This window comes from Lampetra fluviatilis, chromosome 44 (genome assembly GCF_964198595.1).
Source record: "Lampetra fluviatilis chromosome 44, kcLamFluv1.1, whole genome shotgun sequence".
NCBI lineage: Eukaryota > Metazoa > Chordata > Hyperoartia > Petromyzontiformes > Petromyzontidae > Lampetra > Lampetra fluviatilis.
The window spans coordinates 8,829,826-8,851,298 of record NC_136318.1 but is presented as its reverse complement, the minus strand read 5'-3'; the positions used below and the strand labels follow the sequence as shown (position 1 = coordinate 8,851,298).

The window sequence follows — 21,473 nt, the reverse complement described above, 5'->3', positions numbered from 1 at the left end:
ATGGAGTCAACATTGGGGGGGACCAAATCTTCCAGGTTGTCTGGGGGTCCCAACCCAGAAAAATATCTAAATTTGAAAAGTCATTTCCTGCCCAAAATATTAAAATAATTCACTAACACATAGGATGGACTTTTCATTGATTTTTTTACAATAATGTCTAATAGTGTATTGTATTACATTGCTCTGTTTTAACTTTTTTACCATTTCTTGTTTCATTGTATGTAATGGCAGAGATTAGGGATTAATAAAGTACAACCATAACCACAATCAGATAAACAGAAATCTATGCATTGATTAAAACGAAGACAAGTCCAGATATTGTGGCCAAAGTTTAGCAAATTGTTGTTTTTATTTGCAAAGCATAGCAATTATTTTTTATAGCAATATATTGGGGGGGACATTTTGAGCATACTTCAATATTGGGGGGGATGTGTCCCCCGCAATATATATTATAATTACGGCCTTGAAACACCGCGCCACGTTACATCTGCTTCCTGCACTTAATGTTGCCTAAAATCCATCTCCGAGCGTTGAAATTGTCGGGTTTGACTGCCCATGCGACGGACGTCCCTCTGAGCGGGTAGAAAAGCGTTGCCCTCGACCGTGCGGACCAGCGGTAGCTTGAAGGGATATCAGGGGTAGTTCTGTGATGTCCACTTCTGGTCGCACTGCTCTGTGTGTATGTACGTTGAACTGATTTCGCACCGTTCTGCAAGATATCCGAGTGTATTTTTGTTGTTGTCTTATGACACGATAGACGTAGCACAGTCAGAACACAAGTTAGGAACAGAATGTGCTGAAGAAGCTCTCCCGTGCACTTTCGGCTTTAGCCGCGTGAGGTCCGACGTTTCGCACCTCAAGCCGGGGGGCGTGAAACATCACCGGCACAACTTTAAAACACATCGCAGAGCTGCCGGGTAAACAATAAAAACGACAACAACAACAACTAATAAGCCGACGATGTTGCACGTTTTGTCTTTCAGCCGACGGGGCTGAAGCCTCTCGCACAATGGCCACGCCTCGCCGGAGCTGTGGGCCCAGGTCCTGCCCGACGCTTCACGCCTCGTTGCTGCTCCCCGTCCTCCTCCTGCTGCTGCTGCTGGGCGGAGGAAGCTCCCTCAAGCCGCCCATCCCTCGAATCAAACTCTCCTACAAAGGTACGCCAGCATGCCAAGCCCCCGGGCCCCGTATTGCGTTAACAGCTGTGTGGCCGGGGGGGGAGCGGGACGGCAGTCGGTTTAACCTCGTCACCCTGGACATTAGTCAACTTCTCGTGCCGAGTGGGGACTTTATTTATTTATTGCTCGTCTTGCCTCGACACGCGAGACGCCACGCTTGGTCCCCCGTTCGTGGCTTCATTTTTTCTTCTCGCGAAGGCTGCACGGAGGGCTTCCTTCAGTCACGATCTGCGGTCCCCTCCCTGTCCCCGTCTGCGCTCCTTTATATCTCTCCCGTGCGATGTTTTCGGCTGGGCCCAGGGAATGCCGCCGAGTGGTGAGGTCTCCGCGGCGGTGGCAGCGGTGGTCGTGGTCTCAGGCTCGACTCTCGTGGAGTCTTTGCGGTTGCAAATACCTGCACGCTCCCTTGACACCATGGGGGACATTACTCACGAAAGGGGCGCGTGCGTGCGTGCGTGCACGTGTGGTCGCAGCGGTGGAGACCCGGTGACCCGAATTAAAATCCCACTCACGGCCAACACCATGTGACGACTATCTGAACCGGCCCTGCGCCTCCCCTAGGTCGACTCAGCCTCAAATGAGAAGCTGGTACGGTGTGTAAACATTGCCACTGGGGAAGCAAAGGCTGCCGGGCGTGGTGCTGGCCACCCACCCGCTCGTGTGCCGTGCCGGCCTTCATAGGTGCTCGCTAACAGCTCTTGCCCCAACAGTCTGCTAAGGCTATACGGGGGTATGGGATCTTTGTCTGTGTGCACGTGCACGCATGTGTGCGTGCGTGCGTGCGCGATTACACAATGCCCGTGGAATAACGTACAACCCGCTTGCACAATACGCGGGTCACAGGAATGAGCGTGCCGATGTGTTTGTTGAAGCGCTGCTCCTCATTCAGCGCAACGACATTGGGGGTTTCAAGTGCCCACCGCCCCCTCCATCCATAGCGGCGAAGTAACAGAGCACGACAGAAAACAGAAGCCGAAGGGGGCCCCGCCCGGGCGTGCAGAGACAAGAAACGGCACGCGATGATTTTGATTTAACAAAAAAAAACCCACGTGCCCGCGCGCACGACTGCAGATTACATGTCTCCCGCAGCCACTCATTAAGACGAACTCGCAGGGGGAAAGGCGGTGGGGGACTTCACTTTGCACTTGTTACGTAACCCCGCGACAGCTGGAAGCTGTCGCGGGGTTACGAGAAGCACTGCCGTGGTTTCCGCCGCGCTGGACGGATTTCTGCGAAGACACGCAAGTGGACAGGCCACATTTTATCCCACCACGAGTCGTTGTACATTCGGCAAGCAGCGGTCGGAACGATGAGAAAACTCTCGGCCACCGTTCAGGCTGCTCCCTCCTTGTAGAAGTGCAATGCGAATGCTTCCCTTTTATTACACGCTTTTATTTAACTCACTCTGTCTGTTGTCGTTGCTGTTGTCGTTGTTGTGTCCTCGAATCTTGTAACTCAATTTTAACCCACTTCCCAATGTGGTATTGACTGCAAACTTGGTATACTTATGTCATACTGATGACAATACTATATTCTATCATAAAAAATAAAAATAACATATTTTAAAACATTTTTTTTAAATGTTATGTTTCGGCTTGGGTTTAATTGTCCACGGTAAACTGACGTTGGCTATAATTGACCACGGTCCCTTACGTTATGGCAAGCTTCGGGGCCACTTCCTGGAGTCGTGGAGTTCTTCCATTATTAGTACGGTACATTTCATTAAAGCGTGTTTTAAAAAAAAAATTACCTATGTATCCTGAAATGGGTTTCACTGGGTCTCAAATCAATTTTTCCAGAGCGTCCTGTTGCTGCCACCTTGGAGGGTTTTAGACAAATTTCCGATGCTTGTGATTTACCAACTCGTGCTGTCACGAGTGCGTCTCTTCCTGTAGGAGGAAAATGGAGTAGCCGGGAAAAACCTCCCCCCGTGTATACAAAGCAATAATGCGCAAAGATCCGCAGAGATGGATTTGACAAAAAAAAAATACATTTTCTCTACTGCCATCACCTGTCCACGTCACATCCCGGGAAGTTTTGAGAATTTCACAAATCTGCGTGATCCACCGACCCTTCCCTCCAAAGCTTCCCATGGCGTGTGCCGGCCAGGGGATAGACTTGTCAGTACGTTACCGCGCTGGGTCAGCGAAGGTTGGGGTTAGGGGAGGCCCCGGGTCGGTTCGGGTGCGATGCCCTCGCCAATGTTGGCCGTTCGCTGTGTCCGAGAATCGAACTCAGATTGCCGGGTTAATAGCACTTTGAGAAAACCACTGCCCCTCCTCCCACTCCCCCCATGTATCGGCAGTTCTTGAGATATTAAAGTCCAACAAGTCCCACGAACGAAACCTGTCTGTAAGTCAAGGACTGCCCGTATATCACCAGATACAATTTGAACAGAGTCGTGTTACGAGGCAAAGAAATTTACTTTTAGAACTTCTCCCATCAGCGGAGGATCCCAACAGGTTGTGAAACTACCCCCTGAAGTTTCAAACTGCAGATCGTCAGCGCTGCTGGGTGTCATTTGAATCGGGTTGTCTCATTCCACACCCGGGCAGTGCATGTCCCCTGCTCTCTAAAGGCAGGTTCCCCTGCACTGTGGTGGTCGGCTGAATGAAGTGGAACACCACAGTGGTTTTCTAGACCAAGGCCATCAACCTCGTTAGACTTAAAGAGCACCCGGCTTAGCCACGGGTGGCTGCTCAGATATGAAACCCAGGATCTCAGTGGGGCTGGCTCAAGGCTCTGCACACTGACATCATTCCTGCTGCACCATCCACTCACCATCCACATGGAATATGATTTAAGAATAACAAGTGTGTTGTGTACATTTGCCATGGTTTCATATATATAATATACACAACTGCCACACATCGATGTATCAATACTGTGATTACCTGTAACTTGAAGGCTAAATAAGCCAAGCCATGAGATAAAACAGCTGGGTAATTTTCATGGGAATGAAACTCAAATCCTGCTGAAATATTTAAAGAAAGCGAAAGTAAATTAATAAATAACATCACCTACTTCTTTGGGGACCTTTTCCAACAAACAGCTTGTATTCACAAAAAGCCACGCCACCGCCATTACATTACAAAAAAATAAGTCTCGGAACACCGACAATTTGCTCTGAGTAATGAGGTGCGAGCAAGCGTGAATGACTGCACGAATAATCGAGCAATGATGAATGGCCGGGGGAAAGTTGTGGGGCCACGATCCTCTCGACGGATCGTGGCGCTCGTGCGGCACAGCGAGTGTGAATGTGGCCCATCGTGCTCATTGTGGCTCATTGTATGTATCTGGTCAGCGGGGGGAGGGGACAACCAACCCCATTGCGCGTTAATGCATCATGAAGCATTGCAGGTAATTATTATAATTGCTATTTTATTTTACGGAGTGTAACTCACGTAAATTGAAGCCACAGGCAGAGCGGGAAGACAGCAACATCCGGTGCCAGTAATTGTCCGTATGACACTATGATATCTCTTTTACCAGTGGCAAAATATAGTAGTAGGTTTTTACCCTTTTAAACTGGTACAAAACTGACACAAGGTGTCAGTTTTGTACTGACACAAGGTGTCAGTTTTGTACCAGTTTAAAAGGGTAAAAACCTACTACTATGTCCGTATGACAGTTTGCGTATATTTAAGTATATTCACGTATAAGTGTGTTCACGTATATAATAAGTACGTAAACGTATGAGTTAATTCGCTGCAGGGGGAGGAAAATAAATAACTGCAACGTAAATATTTTACTTGCACGAGTAAAGCACATTGGGAGAATATTTCTCTTGTTCGGAAATTAGCGACAACAAAAAAAAGACACATTTTCTACCGCAGCTTATGTTACTAATCTGGCGACGAGTAATTAACGGCGGGCAAGATTGTCCAAGCGAGTGAATATTATTTTGCGAGCGCGCGCGCGCGTCCACACGCACGTCTCGGTCTCGCATGCGCGACTCGCTCCGTGGGATGCATGGAGCACGGAAGGGGGGAAACACAGCCCGAAAATTAAACTCTGCAGCAGCAGCAGCAGCCGCAGCAGCAATAGCCACCGTTGAAATGCGAGCGATGCCATCAACAGCATTTGTCAGGAATTTTGCGGCTCTCATTGTAAAAATATGAGTTGTTGCAGCCCCCCCCCCGCCACCCCACCCCCCACCACAGATGTTTTTGTTTCATTTTTCAGCAGTTGCGTTACGTTTGGTTAGTTGAAGTAAAAACTAATTATGATTGCTACTGCTGCATCGGCAGTGGTGCAGAAATACAATTAACTGCAACAACAAAGAGGCAATTGACGCACCAAATAATAGGTGACGTTTCAGCCAATGGCACCTTCTTCATTACCGTGCTGTGAAGAAGGGCCATTGCCCGAAACGTCGGTTATCATTAATTATATTAAAGGCCACAGTGTCATTGACGATCAGCAGCAAGGCACGTGTGCGCGCAGTGTCCAGAGATTTGTGTCCGTATGAGGTCATCGTCATCATCATCATCATCCTTGGTCAGTCCACTGCTGGATGAGAAGGCGTCCCCCCAAAACGGCCGCAATCCACCCCGTGCTGCTGCTGCTGATCACGAGGAGATGGATTGACGACGATGACGAGATATCGACTTGGAAGCAGCAGCAGTAGCTGCGTGCTGGGTGGATTGTTGAATGGCGAGGATCGCGAGAGATGGCGGCCGCGTTGAGGGGAGGCCTTCTCATCCAGCTGCTGCTCGCGAGAATATCTCTCGTCGTCGTCGTCGCTCCATCTCCTCCGCAGACGTTCTCGCTCCGACCCAAGCCCACTTTGGCTTTTCTTGACAGTGTTTGAGGGAATGTAAATTTAACCTGTGCGCGCATTCCCTTATCCGTGAGTTACTCTTCCTGCGTCTCATTGTAAAAGTCACGCTCGCGACAATCTCCACGCTCATTTTGCACGCTTTTCGTTTTCGCTGTTGTTGTTGTTGTGTTTTTCAGACGCGCGACACGGGGTCAGACAATAATGATGTAAGCGGCACGCGCGATGGGGATGCGTGTTTTTTGTTGACTAATTCAAACAGTGTGTGTGTGGTGTGGGGGGTGGGAGGTGTGGGTGGGTGGGTGGGTGGAGGGTCGCACGGAATTCTTTGGCACGCCAAGAAAGGGCTTCTTTGTTGTAACTTAGCGGTAGCAAACGCGGCACCGGTCCTGCGTAGCTTCACAGGTGAGGCGCTTCTTGAAGCGTAAAGCCAAAAGCCCTCTTACCTTACGAAGTTGTGAACTCAATGAAGTCACACGCAAACGCATGTGGAATGAAGTCCGCAGCAAAGGCCATAATTTCATCGTTTCGCAGCCGCACACTGAGAGCACGTGACGCACCTCCGTGTACGTTATGGCACAAACGCAGAGCCGCTGAATCTTATTTTTTGTATTTGTTGTAAAAATCAATAAATGCAACATTTTAATTCAGACGCGCCGCTGTGGGTCGTGAAGCTCAAGGTTTTTAACGCGCGGTGTTTAAAACTCCGCGCGTTGCGCCCTTGAAGCCTGAAACCTACGCAAATTGCACGCGAGGGTAAACCAATGACAACTTTATCGTTGCAATTATATTTCCCTTTTTTAAATCCACAGCTAACAATCTGCCGTAGGCATGGCCCCAAATCGAGTAACACGGCGAGACAGAAATTCGCGCTCACACACGAGTTAATGAATCAATTAATTAAGAAATCAACTAATCGATTACTTAATTGCTTGATTAATGTATGCGACCCACATAGTTCAACTGAGCCCAACAGTCGACCTACACGCACCTGATCTTCTCAAGTTTTGGATGCTAAGCAAGCCTGAGCCCGGCCTGTACTTGGCAGAGGGACCACCAAGGCCCTGCCACGTGTTTTGTGGCCAAGGGCCTGCAAGGCGGGCAACCAGAGGTTACAGTTGCTTATAGGAGTGACATTGCCATACTCACCTCCTGAACATGTTGATTGCATAGACTCGGGTAGGATTCTCGCGAAGGTTATTTTCTGACGATACGATATTGACCATCGCCATTCGACGATCAACGCGATCTCAGTTTCAGATTTGCTTGAACGTGAATCGACTGCAGTTCACTCGTGGACATAAACCCGTCACGTGTTTTTCTCAACACTGCGACTCTAAAAATCAATGACATTTTATTTCGGCCCTTGCTGGGCGAACACTCCGGGGCCTGCCCGGGACACGCTGGCGGGACGATGTCGCTCGGCTGGCACGGGGACGCCTGGGAATTCCCCTGGGAGAGCTAGAATCCGTGTCTAGTAGTGTGTAGTGTATAGTGTAGTGTATAGTGTAGTAGTGTATAGTAGTGTATAGTAGTGTATAGTAATGCAGTGTAAAGTGTAGTAGTGTATCGTGTAGTAGTGTGTAGTAGTGTGTAGTTTTTGTCCGAAATCCTACGGCCTTTCACTGGAAAAACCACCTCTGCAGTACTAAACTCTACTGACCTGGTATCGACAATCAAGGGGATTGCCCTGTCCCCAGACGACCTGCTTGTCAGTTTTGATGTGGTTTCCTTGTTCACAAAGGTGCCTGTGCCTGACACCATCGCAATCATTGAAGACTTGGTTCATCAAGGACTAAATGCTGGGGTACCCCCCCTGGTGAGACACTGCTTAACCAATACATACTTCACCTGGAATGGAACCTTCTACAAGCAAATTGAGGGCACCCCAATGGGCTCCCCCCTATCTCCGGTTGTAGCCAACATCTTCATGGAGAAATTTGAGACGGACGCCATCCAGACTGCCACTCTACGCCCGACCTTATGGAAGAGGTACGTAGACGACACTTTTGTCATCTGGCCACATGGCCGGCCTGCTCTAGACCAATTTCTCGACCACATCAATTCCATACACCCAGCCATCAGATTCACCATGGAAGTCGAAAATGATGGCAAGCTACCCTTTTTGGATGTCCTAATCAAAAGGAGACCTGATGGTTCAATGAGCCACTCTGTCTACAGGAAAGCCACCCACACGGATGCTTATCTAAAACCGGATTCCCACCACCATCCATCCCAGAAGAATTCCCTCATCAAGACTCTATATCATAGAGCCCAATGCATCTCCGACCATGAACACATTTCCAGGGAACTCAAACACGTACGCCAAGCTCTTAAGGCTAATGGTTACTCCGACTACACAATCCGCAAAGCCATCACTCCAACCATCAAGAAAGATCCTGTTGAGGAGCCTTTCAAGACCATCACCTTACCCTACATTGCTGGGGTCACAAAAAAGATCTCCAAAATCCTGATTAAACACAAGATCCAGGTCCGATTCAACACAGTACATAAAATCCGTGATCTGGTACCATCTGTAAAAGATGTGATTCCAGACATACAGTACCCTGGCGTCTACAAACTAAGTTGCCTCTGTGGTAGCAGTTACATTGGGGAAACCAAACGACACGTCTCAGACCGCATTCGTGAACATAAAGCTGATCTAAAACACGGTAGGACAAACACCTCAGCCGTGGCAGACCACTGTTACAACTCAGTGGGCTCACATGACATTGACTTCTCCAAGACGGAGGTTCTCTGCAAGCCATCTGGCTATCATGAGAGATTCGTTCATGAGGCGATTCACATATACAAACACAGAGACAATTTTAACCGAGAAGATGGATTCAGGCTTAGCAATCATTGGAAGGACGTAATAAACCATTTCGATACACATTAGGGTGAGTTGAATAATACATAGTGTTATATTAAAATGTATAAAGTGGTTTACAGCAATACAGTATATAATTTAATGTTGGGTTTATCTATGGCAGTATATAGTACTGTATATGCTAAGAGAATAAAGTTTAGATGGAAGTATATTATATACTTCTTACGACGTAGAATTGTAATTTATTATTTGTTGTTAGTAACTCAGCTTATTGTAGAGTATAGTAAGTTTCAGTTTATATTTTAGTTTTTTATGTAGTTTTTACTTTGGTTTTCTACGTGGTTGTTTGGTAAATGCAGCTACATATCACTAACATTCCTTTCCTTTATTAACGCTGTTCCTTGCGCCCCCCCGTGGTGCTGTTGATCCTGCATAATGCATGGGCATAATGGGACTTTGAAACCCCTCCGCCCACCTCCTACGCATTGTCCATTGGTATGCTAAATTCCTCTTCATATGCACATTCTTTTGTTAAGGCGCTCCTCCTCGCAACACCTATATAAGCTCCTAGCTTGATAATGTTCTCATTCTTCGCCTGAGGACGGCTGCTTGCGTTGTGGCCGAAACGTCGTGAGAATTGTTTTATTATGTTTTATTTTTATTATTTTATTACTTCCCTTCTACGTGACTTTACCGAAAGAACCAAGAAGATGAATCCCTGCAGTCACGAAAGCTTTAAATCGAAATTTAGTGTGTAGTAGTGTATAGTTGTGTATAGTGTAGTAGTGTATCGCATAGTAGTGTAGTGTATAGTGTAGTGTATCGTGTATCGTGTATAGTAGTGTATAGTGTCGTAGTGAATAGTGTAGTAGTGTATAGTAGTGCATAGTAATACAGTGTATAGCGTAGTAGTGTATAGTGTAGTGTATAGTGTAGTAGTGTGTAGTAGTGTATAGCGTGGTTGTGCATCGTGTACAACAAAGTTGTCTGCTCTTTAGCTGTTGGAGGAAACCAGAAAACCCAGCGGGAATCCATGCAGAACAGGGGCAGAATGTACAAAACTCCGCAGAGAAAAGGTGCCCGAGTCAGGAATGGAACCCAGGCTCGCCACCCTGCTAATGCGCTCTTGTTTTGCGTTACCCAACTCTGCCACGGAATGATTTATCGTAGAATTCGCTGACAACCCTGGAGCATTGACTTTCTCGAAGCTGGGAGTAGTGAGACACTCAGAGATCTCCACACATGGGAATGATGCTTGACTTGTAGGGGGGTTCAGTCACACATCCAGGGATCGTTAAGTGCAGGACTTGAAAGGGAACATGACTTCATGTGATTTTAGCGCGTGTATGTGTGTGTGTGTGTTAGCGACCCAAGTTCGCTTCCCGCTCACGGCCAACTCCAGTGACGATTATTTGAACCGTTCCTGGGCCTCTCCCAGGTCGACTCAGCCTCAAATTAGTAGCTGGTGCGGTGTGTCAAACATCGTCACTTGGGAGACAAAGGCGGCCGGGTGTGGTGCTGGCCACCCACTTCCTCGTGTGCCGTGTCGATCTTCAGAGGTGCTACTCGCTAACAGCACTTGCCCCTACAGTCTGTTAAGGCTATACGGGGGATCTTTGTATTTGTCTTCGGGAGTCGTAACGGAGTTGTTTGCGCACTGCGCTACCAACCTTGGCGACCCGAGTTCAAATCACCAGTAACAGTGGCGATTATTTGTACCATTTCTGGGCCTCCCCTAGGTTGACTCAGCCTTAAATGAGTACCTTGTGCAGTGTGTATTTGGCTGCTTTAGGTACTTATCTATATTTTCGAGTATTTGCCTGCGATAAAGTTCCACATGATGGGCAGGTGTGGTGCTGCCCACTCACTCAATGATGCTGTACACTGCCCCACATAATGGGGATTCACTCATGCAGCAATGTTCAAGCAGCACTCCTTAAAAGAGGAAATTGCCAAACGCTCAACAGCGTGACTCTCTTGAAAACCATTATTGGGGCGAAGTGAAGCTTTTCTGACTAAATAGAGGCCTGTATATTTATTATTTCACCTTTGTGTCTATCCACTTGTATATATATATCAATATTCATACTAGAATTGGATCTCTAATGAGTTGCTCTTGAGTGGCAATACGAAATCATCATCATCTATGTGCTTACAAGATGAAATAATTTGAGAATCTATGATGATAGATATTGTCGAACCAGGGTTGAGCCCAGTTAATACTTTGATTGGACTACCTGCAAACGTCAGCTGTTGTAGGCTTATGCTGTGAGCTGACCAATGGGATGTCAGATTAACAACGCATTATTGAATGCATCTGTGTGGAGTTTTGCGTGGCCACCCTCCGATTAGCACTGTTGGCTACGTACGGTGCGAAAGAAGTTCAACATACACGGTGGATTTTCCTCCACTAATTTAGTTTCCTGTCACCTGAATCCTAAGACGGTAATGAAGTTGTAAAAAATATATATACAATCCCAACGTAGAATCATCCTAAGGACCCGTCTTGAGACTCGGCCGTGCTTTGCTGGGTAAATAAAGGCTCTTGTTGATATGAATCACTATCACCGTCATCCTTAATGGAATTACCATTTTCAATCAAATAACGAAACAAACAGTTGCGTAATGCGATTATTGCCGTTCAATGTAACACTCAACAGCAAAAAAAAACCACGAAATATTCTGATCAAATTAAGGTAACGACTTAAAAAGGCTTGCGTTACCTCCCTGAGGAGGCAAGGGGGGAAGGAGGGATCGAGTGAATGGAGTTTCTGGGCCACTCTTCATTACAGAGACAAAGAGCACCCGTATAGCCTCGTTCAGACCATTGGGGGCAAGTGCTGTTCATGAGCACCTAACAGCACGCCACGCTCGATCGTCCACCTTTGTCTCCCCAGTGCTGACGCTTACACGCGCACCACGTATCTCATTTCAGACCAAGTTGACATGGGGGGAGGCTCAGACAATAACAACAGCAATCACAGAGCACAACATCGTGACGTGGCCGCCTTGGCCAATTGTCCCGAACAGAATCAAAACAAGCAGGATCGAGTTGTTTATTTTGTCTGCGTAATCATATTCATGCTTGTTTGTGTGTTTAATTGGATAATGTATAAACCCACAGTCTGGCAAGGCAGTGTAGACAGATTTTGTAATGGTATTTTTTCTGGACTGCACTGAATGACCCCCTCACTGATGGCTCTTCCCTAGAACATCACGTGACCCTGGCAGCATGCATTTGCTAAGCGGTTCACACACCCTGCTGATGGCACTCAGAGAGGTCTAAACCGGTCTAGGGTTTTTTCCCCTCCTCAGAAAATATTTCGTTGAAGAAGGTCCGTCGATTCGTGGGATTTTATTTTGTCAACTAAACGGACAACCCTCGCCGCCGCCGCTGTGATCTCCTGGTGTGGCAGTTGAAACATTGATGCAGCTTTCCTCAATTATGGCGCCATAATGACGAGATTTTAACTACCTTGCCAAGTATACAGTAGATCGGGGATTCGATCCCAAGCCTGACGCCTGCTGTATACTTGGAGTTTGCGTGTCTCTCCCCGTGATTGCGTGGTTTTTCTGCGGGTCCTCCGATTTTCCCTGCACATTTAGAAACGCGTGTCTAGAGCATTTGGGTACTGCTATAAATGTCCACGTGATAAGCCACTTTATTGAGCTATCATTTGTGGCCAGACCGCTCAGTGGGCCTTACCTGGTAAAATTAAGATAAACAATGTTTAGCTTTAGTTGAAATCCCCTTGCCTCAGTCCACCCAGCAGGATAACACATTGGTGCACCGCACTCGATCTGACAGGTCGCGTGTGTTGGGGTAAAGTTTGGGTACTCCCACGAGTATTCCCACTTCCTACAAGACGTCCGGCCAGCGTGGAAGAGTAGGCCAAAAAATACCTTCACCCTATTCGAGGCCATTCCCCCTCCCCCCCCACCCCAGAAGCCGCGTGATTAATTTCATCGTTTAAATGTATAAAGGGCCCTTAAATAATCACTCAACGACATCATGGTCCACCCAAAATCGCATCCACCGCACAAAACCATGGCGGCAAGTAGATGCGGATACCCTGATGCCTCAATGTGGACAACAAATAAACAAACTCTCCGGGCGGTGTGCGACTGTGGTCATCCAGCAGAAACCGTAACACAACGCAATGCCCCCCCCCCCCCGATCCACAAATACGGGGAAGGGAGACGTCGCGGCGAGACAACGCCCGCCGCTCCGGCCACCTCAGGGCGACAATTGCAGCCGTCGGCTGCTCATCTACAACATCAGCAGCCGCACGAAAGAAGAAGGAGAGGAAGACCTCAACAGACCGCCCCTCCCGCCCGCGCCCCCGCCTGTCCCATGTCACGTCTCTCTTTGTATTTTTTTTTGCTCCCCAACCACCGCTGCAATTTGCACCGCCGTCCGTTCACACAGCCGCAGGCTTCTTCTCGCTGGTACGGCGAAGGAGGCGGTGGGGTGGGTGGGCAGTGCCGGATCATCGCAGTAGCAGAAGTAGCTGCAAATGCTACGGGCCCCGCACTTCCAAGGGCCCCGCGCTAAATGCTTTCAAGCTATCAATTCCGGTTCAGTGATTCTGCACTTGCTCTATTACTATAGTACTATACCGCCTTCAACTTTTATGAACGACTGGGTGTTCAAGGTTAGCGATTTGCCGTATTATCTGGCTGTATAACAAATGAACAAATACAATTACTTTACTATGCAAGTTACACATTGTGTGTTAAAATATGCGTTTGTTTTATTTAGGGCCCCTTTATAACAAATGCTATTCTGTCTCCAATTCTCCATTTCCTATTCTCTGTCTCCTCTTCTTCATTTCCTATTATCTGTCTCACATTCTCTATTCCATATTTTCCGTCTCATATTTTTTGTTTTCCATTCTCCGTCTCCTATTCTCCGTCTCCTATTCTCCGCTCGACACGTATGCGACTCCCAGGCTCATGCAGGGGACGAGCCCCGTGATGTAGAGGAGGTTTCCTTCCCCGTCTTTCCCTCCTCTTCCTCCTCCTCCCTCCTCGTCCTTTGATCTCAAGAGAGCAGCATGGCACATGGCAACCCCACACACACCCACGGGGATCTGTTCTTTATCAACGTCTGCAAGGCCGCGTATTTCCCCTCGCCGTTAATTTCAGGGCCCTCATGTTCTGAGGACAGATTCGTGGCAGCGGTCAGGCGTAGATCAACCCTTCGTTTTATTTCGTTCCGATCTTTGTTGTTTTTATCCTTGGATTAATCGCTCTTTCTATTCTTGATCTATATTCCGTCAGTCATGGCTGGTATGTCAGACAGCAGTTTTGTTTTAGTTCCCTCTTTTATAGGAAACAAACCCCGCGCTGACTTCCGCTTAAAAGCGAGCGGACGTACATTTTTAGAAGGGCTGAGAATGTTTTAAAGAGTGCTTCAAGGAAATATCTTGGAATTTCACCCGAAATTATCGATCATGTGAATTTTTTGACAACAGTGTCACTGATCAGAGTGATTTTATTGTTGTATCTTGCATTTAAAAAAAACAATTATATTCCAGTTGTACCACCCGTGCCATATCATGAACCATTCAAGCAACGCAAGACATTTCCATTCAGAAATGCCACGGAAAACACCGCACCCACCCCATGTGAGAGAATTTGTTTTTTTGGATGTTGACATGACACAAACCAATTATAAAGTCCCTTCAATTACCCATTATCCATACTGGGAGTCGTATCTCCCCATATGGCAATGAACTTGAGAGAGAAAATAGCCCGCAGTGCTGGAGTTTGCTCAAGTAAAAACAACCCCGTAAAGTAATGCGTTTATATCACGGGACCTTTTTTTTGCCAGTATCAAAATTAAGATCAAGTTTTACCCTCTCTGGCAATTTTATAATTACACATAGTCAAAGACGACTGGGCTGAGACCATCACCCCTCGACAAATTGAGAGCCCAGGATCATCGCGGTTGATTGCCCATATTCAACCCCATCAGCATCAGCCGTGATCAACCCACTGCTGGACGAATCATTCCCCAAGCCGACCACCCATGCATCCTTCAGTTCTGCAATGTAGCGATCCACCAGGCATATCGCGAGCGAGCCCATGCCATTGCTCCATCTCCTGCATCACGCTCCGTGGGCCGGAACGGGCGATGCTAATCGTTAAGATTAATTTATCGACCGGTGGGGTGGCGGCACACGGACGCAGAGTGACACGGTCCTTTCTTTTTTGGACCAAGGTTACAAACACTCGGGAATGCAATTCAAAGCACGCATCTGTCCACGCTTGTAAATCGGCATTATTTGGAGAGTAACAAAAAAGAGAAGATGCATGTGTTGGGCAGGGCACGCACGCAGGCAGGAGGAGGTCCGCTTACCCAGGCAGTGGTCACCAAGGTGAAGACTGGGGGCCAGATGGTGGGAGGCTGTCACGGTAGATCTTGGAGGTCGCATGTCTGCAGGACCTGGGGGAGGGTGGAGAGCGTTTTGGGATAGGTGTGGTGGTCATCTTTATATCTCCACGCTTCTCTTTGATGTTTATGTGCCATCAATGCTGGGCGATATTTATGACCCCCCTCTCCCCCTCGCCCCCCTCCGCCACTCAATCGCCCCCTGCCCCACCACCCCAACGACGCAGAGCTGCAGGCGACCAACAGCTCGCTGGTGCTGGCCCTGGCGATGGAAAGCTCCGAGTTCCGCGAGATGGTTGTGGACGAGGACCGGGGGCGGCTGTTTGTGGGCGCGCGGGACCACCTCTACATGCTCCAGCTGGACAACCTCAACCGCGCGCCTAAGAAGGTGCCAACCACCCCGGCCGGACGATGATGATGATGATGATGACGATGGCGGCGACAATGATGATGATTATTGTTGAAATGCCACCGTTGTGTGCACGGCTCAGAATCACAATCTTTATCTCGACTGCCGGAGGAGGAATCCGATGAGCTCTGAAGCTCTTTTTGACACATGTCCAGTAAGGCCGTGGCTGCAAGGTCCCTCAATTTAAATAGTTTATATATATATTGCTTCATAATGTCTTGGCCAAATGTTGCAGTGATGAGGCACTGTTTGGACACATATGTCGAGGATGGACAACAACATGACAATTAAACATGTGTGTTGTTCGGAAAAATGTTAAGGAACCGGAAAGACGCAACAGAGAATGGCTTGACGACGACGACAGAAGAGATTGGTGCCAGAAAGGCGTGGCCACTACTTGAGCACGTTGACATAAGACATATCGCAAATTGGAAACAAATGATATATGCAGTGGGCATTTACGGGGCTATCTGCCCATGGATCATGACGATTATAATGAGCAGCGGTGACGCATCCTATAGTGTAATTTGATCATTAAAGCCGTAGCATGACCACGTGTGTCACGACCAGTTAAATTCCTTTTAACTCTGAGTTACGTTTTGCAATTCGCTTATCACACTTCATATACGTGCGTTTGAACTTCTTTCACACCGTATGTAGCGAACCGTGCTCATGTGAAACAGCCAAGGGGTGAACAACAACGGAGTGTTTGTTGGTGGTGAAACAGTCAAGGGACAGAAATCGATGTACAAAATTGGGGCCCCCTAAACTATAACAGCCCTGGGCCCCCTGGAACTGAATGTGGCTCTGAGTGGCGGTGATGGCAGCTCACCGTCTTTATGATCGTGGCGGTTTGCAACTGAGCTGTGGTGCCTCTCCCGGTGACCCTCAGACAGCGGAGGGAATTCCACATTCCTGTGACGGGGGTGGTGTCAGGGAAGGGGCGACACAGTGGTTAGTTGTGATTCCTGGCCACCGCCAACACCCATCGATGAGCCATATGTGAACCAGCAATCGATCTACCCTTCATCAACCAATCACCGACTGGCGCGGTGAAGTATGGTCAAACAAACCCCTCGGGATGAGAGTCGCGGGTTTAACTAAATCCAGTGGTAAATTGATAAGGGTCAGTCCAATACACATGTGTATGATGGGGGGACAGGCCCCACATTTGACATACACAAAGTGGCACCTATTTCGTAATATAATAATTCAAATTTATAATTCGCATTCCATCCTAGGATCCCAATGCCCATTGATGATGGACATTGATGATGGGCATTGATGATGGGCATTGATGATGGGCCGAGGTGATTACCAGAAGAACAATCTGACCAGCGTGCCCATCCCAGCTGGGCCATTGCGATTGCCATAGTGGCAACATTTTTTATTTTTTATTTGAAATGAAACAATCCACTAGGCTCGTCACAACGCGCATCGCGGCAGAGGAGGTAGGGGGGGGGCGAGGTTTGTATTTTCAACGTACACATTGGCGCGGGATCCATCCGATGTTCACCAGGCGTGTGGGGAGAGCAAGCCCCGCAAGCCCCGCAAGTTCCGCACGGTCTGCGGATACCTTCCGTGGCGCGTTACAAGAGTGAGGGTGGTGGTGGTGGGGGTGGATGTGTACACCTCTGTGCCACAGTGGCTATTCGAATGTTCTCACGACGTAACGAGAATGAGTTGATGTGATTAGTTTGTTTGCCCAGAGGAAAAAGCCTCGGACGACGAACACTCAAGACTCGTGCGGGGCTGGGGGCAGGCCCGGGCTGCTCTTGCTTGGGGATGTTTTTTGGTCGTCCGAGGTAAATTTGCACGTGGGGGGGGGGGGGGGAACCAGAGATCCCAGAGTAAACCTCCACACGTGCAGGCGGAGTCACTGCACGCCGTGGGCTGGTAGGCGAACGGCGTCTCGAGTCTAGACAACAGGGCCCGGTTCAGTTCGATGATGGGGGGTGCGGGGCTGTTATGGGATTGGGGGTCGGGGGGGAGGGGTGTCGCTCCCTCTTTTGTATTTGGGGGATATTAATTTACTTCACTTAAAAACGTTTTTTACCACCACCCGTGCCCGAAGCCAAACGCTTGCAGTCGCTGTTAATCTCGTGCTGTGCGTCAGGCGTTCTGAAATGCGTTACGCGAAACTGCACAATCCCCGATCGAACGATTAAAGCGGGCGCCACTGTTGTCATTTCGGCACGCAACTCGAGGTAGTAGCGCGCGTCGCGACGCCACGGATGTTTAAATTGCCACAAGTGGCCCTCTCAGGACGTGTTGTCGCGCCGCAGACTTGCGCTTCGATAGTTACAAAGCCGAACGGAGTCTCCGATCTGCAGCCCATGAAGCCCCTGAGTCAATGCGGCCCTGTCTACACAGCCCAATCAGCGAAGCACGGCCTAATTAAGACAACCACAACAATGACCCTTGCTCTGGACACGGACACACACAAAAACGTCTTAACCGGGCACACAGAATCGAATCGGACGCGCGCTCACGTAGATGCGTGCGCACGTGTGTTTATTTTAGAACATTCACTTCACACACGCATTCGCACGAGTCTTAAACACTCTAACACACACACACGCACGTACGGACGGACACTACTGGTATGCACTAATGGCTTCGGACGCCACATTCCCAAAACATGTTTGGGTTTTTTTGCGTGTGTGTGGTTCTCCTCCCTCGAACTATAACGAGCCCTCGAGCCTGGGAGCAGATCGACGCGGCTAATTGTTAAAGCGCAGGCCTCGCCGTGGCTGTGATTACGAGACCCCGGTGAACTTCGTAGTGAGAGAGTGAGAGAGAGGTGTGTGTGTGGCTGGGCCATCTTTACGCCGTCAAATTTCACCGTCGGTCAGCACCCCCCCCGCCCCGCGCCATCACGGAGCGAACTTCTCTCTCCAGCGGTGTGAATATTCCGGTGTGAAATATTCCGGTGTGAAAAGGGAGCTGCATGCATCGTCGTGACCGCCCCTGCCCCCCGCGTGCGACGATGCCTCTCCCTGCTCAAACTTGGCAGCGCCCAGCAAGATGTGTTTTTTTTATTACCGCTAAAAGTGTGCGTCTCGTGTGCGCGTGTCTCGTGTGGCCACCCGAATTCGATTCCCGTTCACGGCCACCAACACCCAGTGACGATTATCTGAACCGGTCCTGGGCATTCCCCTAAGTCGGCTCAGCCTCAAATGAGTGCGGTGTGTAAACGTTGCCATTGGGGAGACAAAGACGGCCGGGGCGTGGTGTTGACCACTCGTGTGTCACAGTGCCTGTAGCCTTCATCGGTGCTATTCGCGAACAGCGCTTGCCCCGACAGTCTGTTCAGGCTGTACGGGGTCTCTTTGTCATTTTTTGTGAGAGAGAGAGGGGGGGGTAGTGCTTGGTTTGTTTTTTATGAAATCGCCCCAGAAATTCTTCTTTGTTTGCACAATTTGACGTGGCACAGCCCCTCGGTAAAAATGAGCTCAGTTATTTTTGTTTGCAAAGTCAACACGTACATAATTGAGCGTCCGTTTTTTTTCATTGTATCGCGCCTTCACTGCAGGCGGCCATATGATACAATCGCAAAACCGTAAAACTGCGTAAATTCCAAAAATAATTTTGAGATTGATGTACGTTCACTGAAGTTTCGATTTAAAGCTTTCGTGACTGCAGGGATTCATATTATTGGTTCTTTTGGTAAAGTCACGTAGAAGGGAAATAATAAAATAATAAAAGTAAAACATTATTAAATATAATTCTCACGACGTTTCGGCCACAACGCAAGCAGCCGTCCTCAGGTGAAGTAACAGAGCTGTCGGAAAGACAGCGTCCCAATGAACACTGCTAAGCTTGGCAGCGTATTTTAAGCTGGGTGAGAGGAGGAGAGCGCCTTGACAAAGGAGTTTACACATCAACAAAGAAATTTAGCATGTTGATGACAAATGCAGATATGGGATTAGTCACTCCTTGTGAAATGTGTAGGGGGTGGGGGTCTCAAAGTCATATTATGCTAGTGTATTATGTAGGATTAGCAGTAATAAAGGGAGGGAAATTTTAATAATAAAGAACTGCAACAGCCCAAACCACCTTGTATCAAGCTAGTACATTGTGTAGAAAACTAAAAAGGAGTTTCTAAAGTTTCTAAAATATTCACTGAAGTTGATTTGTTTGAGGATAAATGTGTGCTGCTGTGTGCGCGTTTGAAAATTGTTCAGCGTGTGCCAACCCCACCCCCCTTTTGCTTACTACATTCTTACAAAATAAGATGCTGGCTAAATGGACGCTGGCGATCTTTCATAAAACGTGCTGGTCAATTTGTATTTTTTTTTTACGACGAAGTGAAATATTACAGTCGAACATGTTTCTGTGGACCAGTTGACAATGATGAACAAATTCACACTGGCAAATGTACACCCGCTCCGTGTAAACACAATGGTCACTGCAGTATATCATCGATTTTCAACATACAGTCGATCATCTATTATCAACAGTAGGTCATCGATTATCACTCATCAACGTTATTTAAAATTGCTTATTTTTTCACATTCTATGCATGACATTATGTTTTAAGGTGTTGTTATTTGTTTAGCGTTTTCAATTTGTTTACGATATGAAATTGGCATAAATAAGCATACAAATAGGCAAAAATGTAAATCCTCCTTAAAAAAGGTACTGTGTTTACCGTACTTACCACTCCAATCTTGCAGACTCTGCATAGGGTGATGCATGTGCTTCATTGTATAAGTTGTATGTAGTGTATAATGTAGCGTATACACTATTAAATCAAGCATAGCTACGTTTTTTAGTAACGCACGTTATGCCGATCGTCGGAGTGGTTTCAGCCTTTGTAGCGGTTTTGCCGGATCTGCTCAAGACCACAGGATAACGTTGGAAGCAGCCGGATAATTGCGCAGTGCCGAATAATCGATTATCAACTTTAGATCGCCTTGCTTCACGTTGCAGGCCGATGGCGTGAAAAATAAAATGCGTTTCATTTCTTCCAGATTTATTGGCCACCTTCAAGAGACAAGTCTGAGATGTGTCGCCACGCTGGCAAGAACCCCTTTGTGAGTTGCTTCACCGGGGAAACTTAAAATCTAAAATGAAAGCTTAGAAGGAATTTCAACCTCCTGCAAATAAATTACCGGGTAACATTGGGAGATTAAAGTCTGATATAATGTGCAAAGGTTTGAGTTGTTTTTATTAGAGCGAACATGCTGTTATTTTATTAGCTAATGAATCAAATAAATATACATGCCGATGTACAATCTTACAAATATTAAATGTTTTTGTTTTATGTTTGTGCTACAGAAATAACCTAGCATATCCAAGTAATTAAATTTAATGCCATTTATTTTCCCAGAAAATCCTTCCAGAGTCTCAGAACTGTTGTTTTTTTTCAAGCACGTGCTGAATTCGGATCTTTGGCCAAATTCCATTCACACGTGTTGGGCATGTGGTAGGAAGCCGGAGTAGCCACAGAGAATTCACAAACTTACGGGGGGGGGGGGTGGCATTCGGCTCCCAACATATTGTGACCACACCTCGTGGCTTACCAAACCCGGCAAAAACCCGGGCGGTGGTCACCCAACCCAAGCGCCAACTTGGCTCAACCTTGCTTAGAATTCTGACAGCCGACAAGATAAGGCGCATTTAGAGTCATTGAACCCAAGGGAAAAGATAGCGATTCACCACGCACCCACCCACTTTGCTGCTCGCATACGGCAACGCGCTCAACATCGCGCGTGTAAAATGGTTCCCATTTCAGACGGAGTGTGCAAACTTCGTACGCGTCCTGCAGCCGTACAACCGCACGCACCTGTACGTGTGCGGCACCGGGGCGTACAATCCCATCTGCGCCTACGTCAACCTCGGGCAGAAGGTGGAGGTACAGCAACCGGGGCAGC

At 47.9% G+C, this 21,473-nt stretch overlaps 1 protein-coding gene across 1 annotated transcript in view; it reads left to right on the top strand.

Moving 5' to 3' along the window:
- Positions 1–1,002: 1,002 nt before the first annotated feature.
- Positions 1,003–21,473, top strand: part of LOC144947198 (semaphorin-3D-like) — a 46,819-nt gene continuing 26,348 nt past the window's right edge. The window contains exons 1-4 of the mRNA XM_078876387.1: positions 1,003–1,157; positions 15,413–15,573; positions 20,571–20,633; positions 21,335–21,454. Coding sequence (XP_078732513.1) covers positions 1,010–1,157; positions 15,413–15,573; positions 20,571–20,633; positions 21,335–21,454 — 492 coding nt within the window. The 5' untranslated portion in view covers positions 1,003–1,009. The remainder of the gene's footprint in view (positions 1,158–15,412; positions 15,574–20,570; positions 20,634–21,334; positions 21,455–21,473) is intronic.